The sequence below is a fragment of the Bison bison genome, unplaced genomic scaffold (assembly GCF_000754665.1).
Source record: "Bison bison bison isolate TAMUID 2011002044 unplaced genomic scaffold, Bison_UMD1.0 scf7180017864469, whole genome shotgun sequence".
NCBI lineage: Eukaryota > Metazoa > Chordata > Mammalia > Artiodactyla > Bovidae > Bison > Bison bison.
This window is the reverse complement of record NW_011495030.1, coordinates 8,681,261-8,694,849: the sequence shown is the minus strand read 5'-3', so window position 1 is coordinate 8,694,849 and position 13,589 is coordinate 8,681,261. Positions and strand designations below refer to the sequence as shown.

Here is a 13,589-nt window from a genome sequence, read left to right as displayed (position 1 = left end):
TTAGTCACGGCCCCATATTTCATTTGATAAATCTTCCTAGTGAGGGTAGAGAGAAAAACGAACCATTTTCAGAACTAACAGCTTGCCACCTGGGGCAGCCTGAGGGCCCTGGGAAATTCGGGAAGCTTAGGTAGCGCCTCCACAGCTGCCCTCGTCTTAACTCGAAGTTCTCGCGAGATCTGGAGACGAAGATCAGAAGGTGCGCACCTCGCCTTGAAGTTCTCGCGAGGTCCGCACGCGAAGACCAGAAGACTGTGCACGTGCACAGTCGTGCAGGACGGCAGTTAGAGCACGCGGCGGACCTGGCTTGGGGACCCAGGGATGCCGCGGTTCCTCTATCTGTGTCTCGGGCTCCTGCTGGTTCGAGTCTCCCGTGAGCTGAACGACATTAGCAGAGCCAGGAGATTGTGCGGCCGGCATCTACTGCATGAGATAGTAAAACTCTGTGGCGATGTTAACTGGAGCCACGTTGAGAAGGAAAAGCCTTTCACACAGCTGCTTTCCCAGGCCTCAGAAAAGGTTGAAAGCTTCATTCCTGACCGGTCAGAAAGCTCCCAAACCACTTTTCCGGTCTGGAGGAGAGCAACAAACCCAGGTGAAAATCTAAACCAAAGGCATGTTTGTTCATCTTTGTACATTTCTTATTCTCGAATTCGCTCTGCCAGCCATTTAACTTCAGGAAGTGGAATTTGTGCCTAATATACATACACACGGAGAATGCAATGGCACCCCACTCCAGTACTCTTGCCTGGAAAATCCCATGGACGGAGGAGCCTGGTGGGCTGCAGTCCATGGGGTCGCGAAGAGTTGGACACAACTGAGCGACTTCACTTTCACTTTTCACTTTCATGTATTGGAGAAGGAAATGGCAACCCACTCCAGTGTTCTTGCCTGGAGAATCCTAGGGACGGGGGAGCCTGGTGGGCTGCCGTCTATGGGGTCGCACAGAGTCGGACACAACTGAAGCGACTTAGCAGCAGCAGCATACATTACACAATCTCTGTGAAGCTTTTTTTTTTTTTTTTTAATTTAACTTCAGGGAAAGAAATGCACAAATGTAAAGTCTACAAAGTTGTATAAGTTTCCCAACTTTCCCTTCTTGCCGTGCCCTTGTCACCTGGCAAACTCTATTTTGTCCTTTAACGCCTAATTATAGGTATCACCTTCCCTGGGAACTTGTGGCTCAAACGGTAAAGAATCTCCTGCCGTGCAGGAACCACAGGTTCAATCCCTGAGTGGGGAAGATCCCCTGGAGAAGGGAGTGGCAACCCACTCCAATATTCTTGGCTGGAGAATTCCATGGACAGAGGAGCCTAGTGGGCTACAGTCCATGAGGTTGCAAAGAGTCAGATACGACTGAAGCTACTTGGCACACACACACAGGAATGTATGTTTTATATGAAATGCCCAGCAGAGGGCCAAGCATAGAGTATATGCTTAAGGTATATTGAATTTATACAAAATGCTTTTAAGCAGTCTTTAGGAAGAACATGGAGAAGGCAATGGCACCCCACTCCAGTACTCTTGCCTGGAAAATCCCATGGATGGAGGAGTCTGGTAGGCTGCAGTCCATGGGGTCGCTAAGAGTCAGACACGACTTCACTTTCACTTTCTGTTTTTACATTTTGTGGCTAATACATTTTAGTCCCAATACATTTGCTGTTTTAAAAGAAAGTGCTCTTTATTTGTAAACAGTTGCCTAGAGTGTATAGTTTAAGTCACTGCCTTTTACAACAATTCAGTTGTTCTAATTTGGGCAAATTTTGTGAAAGTCAAGATTCTGAAATTAAAGGAAGGAGTAGACTATCATATCAAAAGAGAGACCCTAACATAGATGAGTAAAACAAACTAAAACATTGCCTAGCATTTTGTGAGCACTTACTCTTTTTTATTGTTTTGAAGTATAGTTGGTTTACAATATTAGTCTCTGTTGTACAACTGCTAATTCAAAATTTCTATAGATTATATTACATTTAAAGTTATAAAATATTAGCTGTATTCTGTATTCTTTTTTAATGAATGAATAAAACCTATAAATTATTGATGCTAGGGGAATAAAAACTTTTTTATTGAAGTATAAGTTGATTTACAACATTGTATTAGTTTCAGATGTACAGCAAAGTGACTCTGAGTCCATCCATGTTGCTGCAGATGACATCATTTCATTCTTTTTTATGGATGAGTAATATTCCATTGCATATATATATATATATATATACACACACACACACACACCACATCTTCTTTACCCATTTTTCTCTCAGTGGACACTTAAGTTGCTTGCATGTAAATAATGCTGCTATGAGCATTGGAGTGCATGTATATTTTCAAATTAGATTTTATTTTTTCCAGATATATACCCAGGAGTTGGATTGTTGGAACATATGGTAATTCTATTTTTAATTTTTTAAGGACCCTCTATACTGTTCTTCATAGTGGTTGCACCAACTTATATTCCTACCAACAGCATAGAAAGATTCCCTTTTCTCCACACCCTCTCCAGCATTTATTATTTGTAGACTTTTTGATGATTGACATTATGTGAGGTGATAGCTCATTGTAGTTTTGATTTCCATTTCTCTATTAGTGATGTTGAGCACATTTTCATATGCCCATTGGCCATCTGTGTATCTTCTTTGGAGAAATATTTATTTAGTTCTGCCCAATTTTTTATTATTTTTTTAATTGAGCTATATGAGCTGTTTGTGTAATTTGGAAATTAAGTCCTTGTTGGTTGCATTATTTGAAAATATTTTCTCCCATTCTGTAGGTTGTCTTTTCATTTTGTTTATGGTTTCCTTTGCTCTGCAAAAGCTTATAAGTTCAATTAGAGCTCCTTTGCTTATTTTTGGTGTTATTTCTATTGCTTTGGGAGACTGACCTAAGAAACCATTGGTATGATTTATGTCAGAATGTTTTGCCTATTGTCTCTACAAGTTTTATGGTGTTATGTCTTATATTTAAGTCTTTAAGCCATTTTTATTTTTGTGTATAGTGTAAGAGAGTGTTACCTTCATTGATTTACATGGGGCTATCCAGTCTGCCAACACCACTTCCTAAAGAGACTATCTTTTCTCTGCTGTATATTCTTGTCTCCCCTGTTGAAGATCAGTTGACCATTGGTGTTGGGTTTATTTCTGGTCTCTCTATTCTGTTCTGTTGATCCATAAGTCTGTTTTTTGTGTCAGTACCACACTTTTTTGATAGCTATAGCTTTGTAGTATTGTCTGATGTCTGGAAGGGTTATGCCTTCAGCTTTGTTTTTTTTCCTTTAGGATTGCTTTGTCTATTCTGGGTCTTTTGTGATTACATATAAATTTTAGGACTATTTGTCTAGTTCTGTTAAAAATGTCATGGGTCATTTGGTAGGAATTGCATTAAATCTGTAGATTTCTTCAAACCCAAGAGCACAGCCTATCTTCTTATTGCTTTGAATCATCTTCAGTTTCCTTTATTAACGTTTTATAATTCTGAGGTTATAGGTCTTTCACCTCCTTGGTTAGGTTTATTCCTAGGTATTTTTTAAATGTGATTTTAAAAGGGATTTTTTTAACCTTCTGATAGTTCATTGTTAGTGTAAAGAAATGCAACAGATTTCTGTATATTAATATTGTAACCTGCTACCTTGCTGAATTTATCAGTTCTAGTAGTTTTTGTGTGGAGTCTTTAGGGTTTCTATGTAGAGTATCATGTAAAGACAGAAACAATAGAAAACATCAGACTGAATCTTGATCATTTTCTATCATCAAAACCACCTACATATAAATTCATTTTATCCTGTTCTTGTAATGAAGGAATTATCTCTCACCAAACTCTCAGTTGTACTTCAGTTTAGCTGATATTCACACTTTAATGTGTATATGAATCACCTCAGGAATGCTATTAATATACAGATTCTGATTCAGTAGGTCTGGGGTGGAGCCTGAGTTTACTTTTTACAAGCTCCCAGGTAATGCCGATTCCGTTAGTTGAATAATGCTTTCTGAGTAACAAGGGACTAGTTCAGTTTTCTGTTTCTTCTTTATTCTTTCCTCTCACAAGTGCAAGGTGGACTTCCCCTTTTACTTCATGCTTGGTGGGCGTTCCTCTCACATCAAATGCTGTGCTCTCGTTACCTATACCATAGTCAAAATTTTACCTTCAGACATCCAAGCTTGAGTTTGTGATTAAGAATGAGTTTGGAATCCTTTTTCTTGACCAAGCAATAATAAGTCCTTGGTGACCCAGTGGCTAAGACTCCATGCTCCCAGTGCAGGGGGCCTGGGTTCGAACCCTGGTCAGGGAACTAGACCCCACATGCCACAACTAAGACCTGGCACAGCCAAATAAATAAAATATTTTAAAATCAACTTTAAAACTTGTAGCTGGTTAATCACTCCTTTATTTCATGTGTTATTCACAATACCCCAAAGGAGTAAATGTCATTAATTCAGTGAGGAGAGATCTGCAATGAAAGAAGATTTGTAGGAAATGGAAATATATCTGATCATATTTCAGGATTGTCATACACATTAAACATGTTACTATGGGGACTATATAAAGGACAGTTTGTAAAAGTGGAAATATGTGGCAATGAAACCATGGTTTTTTTAAAGTATATGGAAGAAGAAAATGAATTTAGGTTATCAATATGAATTTGTATTAGATTTTAAAGAATTCTTAATCTGTAAGGAAAGATAGACTGTAATCTATTAATTTCCAGTGACTAATTTATTAATAGAAGTTGAAGAGAGGCATGTATTTCCAAAAGAGAATTCCAACATAGAATATATAATTATGTCATTTCTTTTGCATGTGAATGTTGCTGAAAAGTTGATTACTTTTTATTTAGTTTATACAAGCAGAATATATTTCTATGTTAGGCCAAATCAATTATCAATAATTTTAATCTTCTGATAATTTCTTTGAGTCTGACACAGGAAATGACAGTTTGGTACACTGATATTCAAAAATGCCTTCTTCAGAGCTACTCAGACATAAGTTGAATTTCAGATTGTGCACTTCTTGTTAATGAATTCCGAATGTATGGACCATTTTGCCACAACCTATTTCAGAGTGTGGCAGCGTGAAACTAATGTCATATTTCTAAATTCTGAGTATGGTGCTGCCTAACTCTTAGTGCTAGGTGAAATTATTGAAGTTTCATTACCAGTATTTCATAATCCATACCCCTATTCCAGTTAGATAGGCTGTAGTCCCTTATTCCTGGTCTTCATCCATCTGTTCTTGTTTTTTACTAGTATATGAGAATTCCTATGTTCTTATATCCATGCCAAGAATTAAAATTACATAATTTTTAACATTTTCCAGTGTGATAGACATGAAATAAAATCTCATTTAACTTGTTCTGGATTTGAGTACCTCATCATATGCATATTAGCCTTTGGGGTTCCTTTTTTTTTTTGAAAACTTCCTATTTTTCAGAAATTTTATTTCTATATTTTGCCCACTTTTGTCAAAGTTGTCATCTTCCAGTTAATTTGTAAGACTCATTCAAAATCTAGATACAGTAATAGTTATAGGTTTTAGATATTGCAAATATGTCATCCTATTCTGCCATCTATCTACTGGTGTTATTAGATAGTCTTAATTTTTATGCCATTAGACAATAAGTGTTTCACCTTATTGTTCGTCCTTTTGAATGTTTTGGAGGTCCTTTTTTGTTTCTCTATTTGTTTTATAGTTTTACTTTTCTTGTTAGGTCCTTAATTCTTCTGGGGCCCATTTTTGGTTCTGTTCTGGCTAGGAATACTGTCTTTTCTCAAAGTCTTACTTTTCTGTACATGAGGAAGTATTTTTCTGAATACCATCTACTGAACAGTCATTTTTTCCCCACTGATTGTAGAGCCACTTTTATTGTTTATTAAGTTTGTCTGAGATTCTTATTTAACTGGTCTTTTTGTTTGGCTTTGTATTATTACTACACTGTTTCAGCCAACTTTTTCACTCTCCTCTTTCACCTGCATCAAAAGACTCTTTAGTTCCTCTTTGGTTTCTGTCACTAGGGTGGTATGATCTGCATATCTGAGGTTATTGATATTACTCCCGGCAATCTTGATTCCAGCTTGTGATTCATCCAGTCTGGCATTTCACATGATGTACTCTACATACAAGTTAATAAGAAAGGTGACAGTATATAGCCTTGACATACTCCTTTCTCAATTTTGGACCAGTGTGTTGTTCCATGTCCAGTTCTAACTGTTGTTTCTTGACCTGCATATAGGATTTTCAGGAGACAGAAAAGGTGGTCTGGCATTCCCATCTCTTTAAGAATTTTCCACAGTTTGTTGTGATCCACACAGTCAAAGGCTTTAGCATAGTCAGTGAGGCAGAAGTAGATGCTATTCTGGAATTCTCTTGCTTTTTCTGTGATCCAGTGGATATTGGCAATTTGATCTCTGGTTCCTCTCACTTTTGTAAATCCAGCTTGTACATCTGGAAGTTCTCAGTTCATGTACTGCTGAAACCTAACTTGAAGGATTTTGAGCATTAACTTGCTAGCATATGAAATGAGTATAGTTGTGCAGTAGTTTGAGCATTCTTTGGCATTGCCTTTCTTTGGGATTGGAATGAAAACTGACCTTTTCAGTCCTGTGACCACTGCTGAGTTTTCAAATTTGCTGGCATATTGAGTGCAACACTTTAACAGCATCATCTTTTAGATTTGAAATAGCTCAGCTGGAATTCTATCACCTCCACTAACTTTGTTAGTAGTAATGCTTCCTAAGGCCCACTTGAGTTCACACTCCAGGATGTCTGACTCCAGGTGAGTGATCACACCATCATGGTTATCCAGGTCATTAAGACCTTTTTTATGCATTTCTTGCCATCTCTTCTTAATCTCGCCTGCTTCTGTTAGGTCCTTACTATTTCTGTCCTTTATTCCCATCTTTACATGAAATATTCCCTGATATCTCTAATTTTCTTCAAGAGATCTCTAGTCTTTCCCATTCTTCTGTTTTCCTCTATTTCTTTGCATTGTTGACTAAGAAGTCTTTCTTACCTTTCCCTGCTATTCTTTGGAACTCTGCATTCAGTTGGGTATATCTTTCCCTTTCTCCTTTCCTTTTCACTTCTCATCTTTTCCCAGATATTTGTAAGGCCTTCTCAGACAACCACTTTGCCTTCTTGCATTTCTTTTTCTTGGGGATGGTTTTGGCCTGTACAATGTTATGAAGCTCCATCCATAGTTCTTCAAGCATGCTGTCTATCAGATCTAATCCCTTGAATCTATTTGTCGCTTCTACTGTATAATCATAAGAGATTTGATTTAGGTTGTACCTGAATGGCCTAGTGGTTTTTCTTACTTCCTTCAAGTCTGAATTTTGCAATTCAGCTCATGATCTGAGCCACAGTCAGCTCTAGGTCTTGTTTTTGCTGACTGTGTAGTGCTTCTCCATCTTCAGCTGCAAAGAATATAATCAATCCAATTTCAGTACTGACCATCTGGTGATGTCCATGTGTAGAGTCCTCTTTTATGTTGTTGGAAGAGGATGTTTGCAATGGCCAGTGCATTCTCTTGGCAAAACTCTGTTAGCCTTTGCCCTGCTTCATTTTGTACTCCCAAGGCCAAATTTGCCTGTTACTCCAGGTATCTCTTGACTTCCTACTTTTGCATCCCAGTGTCCTATTATGAAAGGACATCTTTTTAGGTGTGAATTCTAGAAGGTCTTGTAGGTTTTCATAGAACTGGTTGACTTCAGCTTCTTCAGCAATTGGTTGGGGCATAGACTTGGATGACTGGGATGTTGAGTGGTTTGCCTTGGAAACCAACTGAGATCATTCTGTTGTTTTTGAGATTGCAGCCAAGTACTGCATTTCAGACTCTTTTGTTCACTATGAGAGCTCCATTTCTTCTGAGGGATTCTTGCCCACAGTAGTAGATGTAATAGTTATCTGAATTAAATTCGTCCAGTCCAGTCCATTTTAACTGATTCCCAAAATGTCGATGTTCACTCTTGCCATTTCCTGTTTGACCACATCCAATTTACCTTGATTCATGGACCTAACATCTCAGGTCCCTATGCAATATTGTTCTTTACAGTATCAGACTTTACTTTCACCATCAGACACATCCACAACTAGGTGTTGTTTCCATTTTGGCTCAGCCTTTTCATTCTTTCTGGAGTTATTTCTCCTCTCTTCTCCAGTAGCATATTGGACATTTGGGGCGGTGGGGGGTGGGGTGGGGTGGGGTTCATCCTTCAGTTTCATATCTTTTTGCCTTTTCATACTGTTCATGGGGTTCTCAATACAAGAATACTGGTTTCCCATTCCCTTCTCCAGTGGACTACATTTTGTCAGAACTCTCTACCTTGACCTGTCCGTCTTAGATGGCCCTGCACAGCACGGCTCATAGTTTCATTGAGTTAGACAAGGCTGTGATCCATTTTATCATTTTGGCTAGTTTTCTGTGATTGTGGTTTTCATTCTGGTGGCTGTGGAACTGAAGTTCTTGTTTCATCTGTCTGCCCTCTCATGGATGAATCTAAGAGGCTTGTGCAAGCTTTCTGATGGGAGGGACTGCTGTGGGGAAAACTGGGTCTTGCTCTGGTGGGCAGGGCCATCTTCAATAAATCTTTAGTCCAATTTTCTGCTGATTGGTGGGGCTATGCTCCCTCCTTGTAGTTTGGCCTGAAGCTCCCAGTCCTGGAGTCTGCAGGCTCTATGGTAGGGCTATAGGCTCTATAGTAGGGCTAATGGCGACCTGCTGCAATAGGACTTATGAGCATGCTGTGCCTCCCAGGACTACTGCTGCCAGTGGCCCCTGGCCCTGCAGAAGGCCACTGTCGACCCATGTCTCCACCAGAGACTCCCAAACATTCACAAGCAAGTCCTGCTCATGTCTCTTGTGGGGCCACTGCTCCTTTCTCCTGGGTCCTGGTGCACACAAGGTTTTTTTGTGCCCTCCAAGAGTCTCTGTTTCCCCAGTTTAGTCGAAGTTCTATAATCAAATCCCACAGACCTTAAAAGTCAGATTTGCTAGGATTCTCAGTCCCTTTGCCAGATCCCCAGGTTGGGAAGTCTGATGTGGGGCCTAGAACCTTGGCATCAGTGTGAGAACTTCTTTGGTACAGTTGTTCTCCAGTTTGTGGGTCACCCACCTGGAGGTTCTATGGTAGGGCTAATGGTGACCTCCTCCAGGAGGACTTAGGTCACACACTGTGCCTCCCAGGACTGCTGCTGCCAGTGCCCGTCCCTGCAGCTGGCCATTGCTGACCCACGCCTTTGCAGGAGACCTTCAAACCCACACAGGCAGCTCTGGCTCAGTCTCTTGTGGGGGTCATTGCTCCTTTCCCCTCTTTTCTATTTATACTTAACTCTCTTTGTGATCTGATCCAGTCTTATGGCTCAAAAAATTATCTATATACCTGACTCATAAATTTCTTCAAGCAAAATTTTTTCTTCCATTCTGATTAATCCCATGGGATTTTCCAGGCAAGAGTACTGGAGTGGGTTGCCATTTCCTTCTACAGGGGATCTTCCCAACCCAGGAATAGAACCCAGGTCTCCTGCATTGCAGGCAGATGCTTTACCATCTGAGCCACCAGGGAAACCCAGTTTCAACAAGAGGAAATCTTATTGAGCAAATTTATTTTTCACAGGGCATGGATTGTGGGCTACTGTGGTAGATGGTTTCTTTGGGGTCAGTTGCCAACCTCCTGTCTGTTTCTTTGGGGTCAGGTGCCAACCTCCTGTCTTTGAACTGCAGATTTAGGATGCAGTCACATGGTTCAGAACATGACTCAACAGCAGTGGCTAGAGGCAATATATCCCTCAAAAGGAACTGTAGATGGGCAAGGGCAATGATGGAAATTCAACAAGCCTCCAATTAATTACCTTCTGGTGTTATTTTAATTTCTTATAAGTAATACTGAGTAAGAGCAGTGTAACATTAACAATTCACTGAGCATATCACACTTCTCCATTTCTTTATATTTCAACAGAATGGCTTCTACTAATCACTTAGTTATAAAATATGCATAAAAAAACAAGTAACTCAATTACAAATGGGCAAAAATTTGAATATATATTTCTACAAGGAGGATATACAATAAGGACATGAAAAATGCTCAACATCATTAGTTGCAAGGTCATTACAAATCAAAATGATAATGGGATTCCACTTCACATCCATTAGGATGGCTACCATCAAAAAATGGAAAACATAAAATGTTGGCCAAGATGTATAGCAATTGGAAGCCTAGTATATCAGTGGTGGGATTGTAAAATGGTGTAGCCACTGTGGAAAACTGGCAGTTCCTAAAAAAAGGTAAACAAATTTACCATACAATCCAGCAGTTCTACTCCTAGGTATATACCCAAGAGAACTGAAAATGTGTTCACACAAAAACATGTATGTGGATGTTCTGAGCAGTGTTATTCTTAATAGTTAAAAAGTAGAAAGAACCCACATATTTATCAACTGGGTAAATAAAATGTGATATATCCATACAATGGAAAATTATTCAGCCATAAAAAGAATAAAGTACTGGCAGACATGCTGCAACATGATTGAACCTCGAAAATATGCTCAGTGAAAAAAACCAGACACAAATGACCATATATGGTTATGTTTTAGGCAGATCTGTAGAAATATAAAGTAGATTAGTAGGTACCAGGGGCTGAAAGAAGAGGAAAATGGGAGTGACTCCTAATCGGGGGAGGTTTCTTTTGGGGATGATAGAAATGTTCTGGAATCAGGTAGTGGTGATGTTTGTGCAACCTTGTGAATATACTAATTGTATATTTTAAAATGCTTAATTTTATGGCATATGAATTATAGCTCAAAAAATGTTTTCTGAATAAAAGTGTACAAAGGTTTCTAGGCCTTTTTATAGGAAAACATTACAACTGTTTTACTTAAACATATACATTGCTTTTGAGTAACCATTTTACTAGTTAAAATGTGATTACTTGTGTTTCAGAATTAGCTGGCTTTAGTGTTACAGCATTATGATTAAATTTTCAGCTAAGATTTTAATAAAGGATTTATTTCTTGTCTCTCAACAGTCCCTACTTCTGCCTCTCAGGAAGAAGCAATAAACAATATGAAGATGCAGTCACTGCCTGAGTATCAGTATAAAAAGGCCAACTTGCCTTTTAAGACAAGACAAGAGGAATCTTCCTCATCACAAGATATCAGTCCATATATTCATGAGATTATAGAATTTCAGAAGAAAAATACAAACAAAATCAAAACCTTAAGCAATTTGTTTTGGGGGAATCATCCCCAAAGAAAACGCAGAGGATACTCAGAAAAATGTTGTCAGAAGGGATGTACAAAAGAAGAACTTATTATTGCATGCCTTCCATATATTGATTATGAAAACTTAAGGAAGCATCAGCAGTTGTGACTGAGATATACTAACCATGAGACTTACACTAACTTAATAAAAAGCTTAATATATTTTACTTATTATTTTTTTGGTGATTGTCCTTGTAGTTTCTCTGCTGTGACCAACATCTAGATGTAGTTGTAAGCACTTAGCAATACTTTGTGGTGGTAATACGACTTAGTATTTTCTTTGGTGCTCTGTTTTTCATATATTTTTATATTTGAAGATATTACTGGAGGTGGCATGATCTATGCAGACATCTAACGATTACCTGTTTATTCTTATTTATGGTTGTGAAACTCTCTTAAGTAGCATTTAAATGGATTATGGAGTGTTCTGCATTCCATGTGTATGATATACTGACTGGTGCCCATTACTATTAGGCTCACTCTAGTATGCCAGTTGGAGAAGGCAATGGCACCCCACTCCAGTACTCTTGCCTGGAAAATCCCATGGACGGAGGAGCCTGGTGCGCTGGAGTCCATGGGGTCGCAAAGAGTTGGACACGACTGAGTGACCTCACTTTCACTTTTCACTTTCATGCATTGGAGAAGGAAATGGCAACCCACTCCAGTGTTCTTGCCTGGAGAATCCCAGGGACGGGAGCCTGGTGGGCTGCTTTCTATGGGGTCACACAGAATTGGACACGATTGAAGCGATGCAGCAGCAGCAGCAGTATGCCAGTACATCTGTCCTACTGACTTAAATTAGCTAACCAACTACCCGTAGTAGCTCTTACACATTTTTAGTAGGTACAGTTTTAATTCTTTGTATAGTAACTGGTAAGTCTTTTCACAGTTTCTATTGAGGACATAGTTCAGTGACTTTCTTGAGGTTGTAATCTCTCTCCGAGATCCCCTGTCTTTGCTTTGAAGGTACTGATACAATGTGAAGTCTTCTTTTTTTTAAATTTTTAAAAGAAAATCCATCCTGAACCCTCCTCCCTCCTCCCTCCCCATACCATCCCTCTGGGTCGTCCCAGTGCACCAGTCCCAAGCATCCAGCATCGTGCATTGAACCTGGACTGGCATCTCGTTTCATACATGACATTTCACATGTTTCAATGCCATTCTCCCAAATCTTAGCACCCTCTCCCTCTCCCACAGAGTCCATAAGCCTGTTCTATACATCAGTGTCTCTTTTGCTGTCTCATATACAGGGTTATCGTTACCATCTTTCTAAATTCCATATATATGCGTTAGTATACTGTATTGGTGTTTGTCCTTCTGGCTTACTTCACTCTGTATAATAGGCTCCAGTTTCATCCACCTCATTAGAACTGATTCAAATGTATTCTTTTTAATGGCTGAGTAATACTCCATTGTGTATATGTACCACAGCTTTCTTATCCATTCATCTGCTGATGGACATCTAGGTTGCTTCCATGTCCTGGCTATTATAAACAGTGCTGCGATGAACATTGGGGTACACGTGTCTCTTTCCCTTCTGGTTTCCTCAGTGTGTATGCCCAGCAGTGGGACTGCTGGATCATAAGGCAGTTCTATTTCCAGTTTTTTAAGGAATCTCCACACTGTTCTCCATAGTGGCTGTACTAGTTTGCATTCCCACCAACAGTGTAAGAGGGTTCCCTTTTCTCCACACCCTCTCCAGCATTTATTATTTGTAGACTTTTGGATCGCAGCCATAATGTGAAGTCTTATTCAGGCTTGGTCAGAATAGAGTGCAGTGTCGGCATCACCTGGGAATGTGTTAGAAATGCAGTTCTAAGGTCCTCTCCCAGACCTACTGAATTAGAACTCTGGGTATGGGGCTCATTGGTCTGCATTTTTACAGGCCTTCTGAGTCATTCTTAAGTAGGTTAAAGGTTGACAATCACTGTTAATATTCACAGTATGAATATTGTAGAAATTCTGTTTATGTGCTTGCATATCTTAACTCAATATAGGTACTATAGCACTAAGTTTTTGGTATGTTTTTCCACTTTATGTCCACATGGGAAAATCTTTTAATGCTACAAATTAGAGCAAAGCTTATACAAAGAATCCAAAGTGAAATTCCTATTTTCTGCCATTAATTAGTGGGTAAGTATAATTTGGAATATTTTTCTAGTTTCTTTCCCAAATATGCACTGTAATGTTCTTTTCAATTAAAATTTTAAATTCCTATTTGGCTCTGTTATTTTTTAGAACCAAAGCTCATTTCCACGTGTATCTGTTATATTCATTTACAGTGCATTAATAGATACAATTTTTTAACCAGTTCTAGGGTACACCATTCACTTTAATTTTT

At 39.0% G+C, this 13,589-nt stretch overlaps 1 protein-coding gene across 2 annotated transcripts; it reads left to right on the top strand.

Moving 5' to 3' along the window:
* The first annotated feature begins 239 nt into the window (after positions 1-239).
* On the top strand, positions 240-11,431 carry LOC105003511 (insulin-like peptide INSL6). 2 transcript variants are annotated; one of them, XM_010860725.1, is made up of 3 exons: positions 322-595; positions 4,251-4,264; positions 11,034-11,431. In XM_010860725.1, exons 1-3 carry the CDS (start codon positions 322-324, stop codon positions 11,355-11,357), a joined length of 612 nt encoding a protein of 203 aa, XP_010859027.1. In that variant the 3' UTR covers positions 11,358-11,431. The 2 variants fall into 2 exon arrangements, with proteins under 2 accessions (XP_010859026.1, XP_010859027.1); XM_010860724.1 differs by lacking the exon at positions 4,251-4,264 and having other exon boundaries at positions 240-595; positions 11,014-11,420.
* The last annotated feature ends 2,158 nt before the right edge of the window (positions 11,432-13,589 follow it).

Bases quoted from the DNA above. Each gene is read 5' to 3' on its own strand.
- LOC105003511 (XM_010860724.1), top strand. From the start codon at position 322: ATGCCGCGGTTCCTCTATCTGTGTCTCGGGCTCCTGCTGGTTCGAGTC. The intron at 596-11,013 runs GTGAAAATCTAA...GTCTCTCAACAG, and splicing joins GAGGAGAGCAACAAACCCAG to TCCCTACTTCTGCCTCTCAG.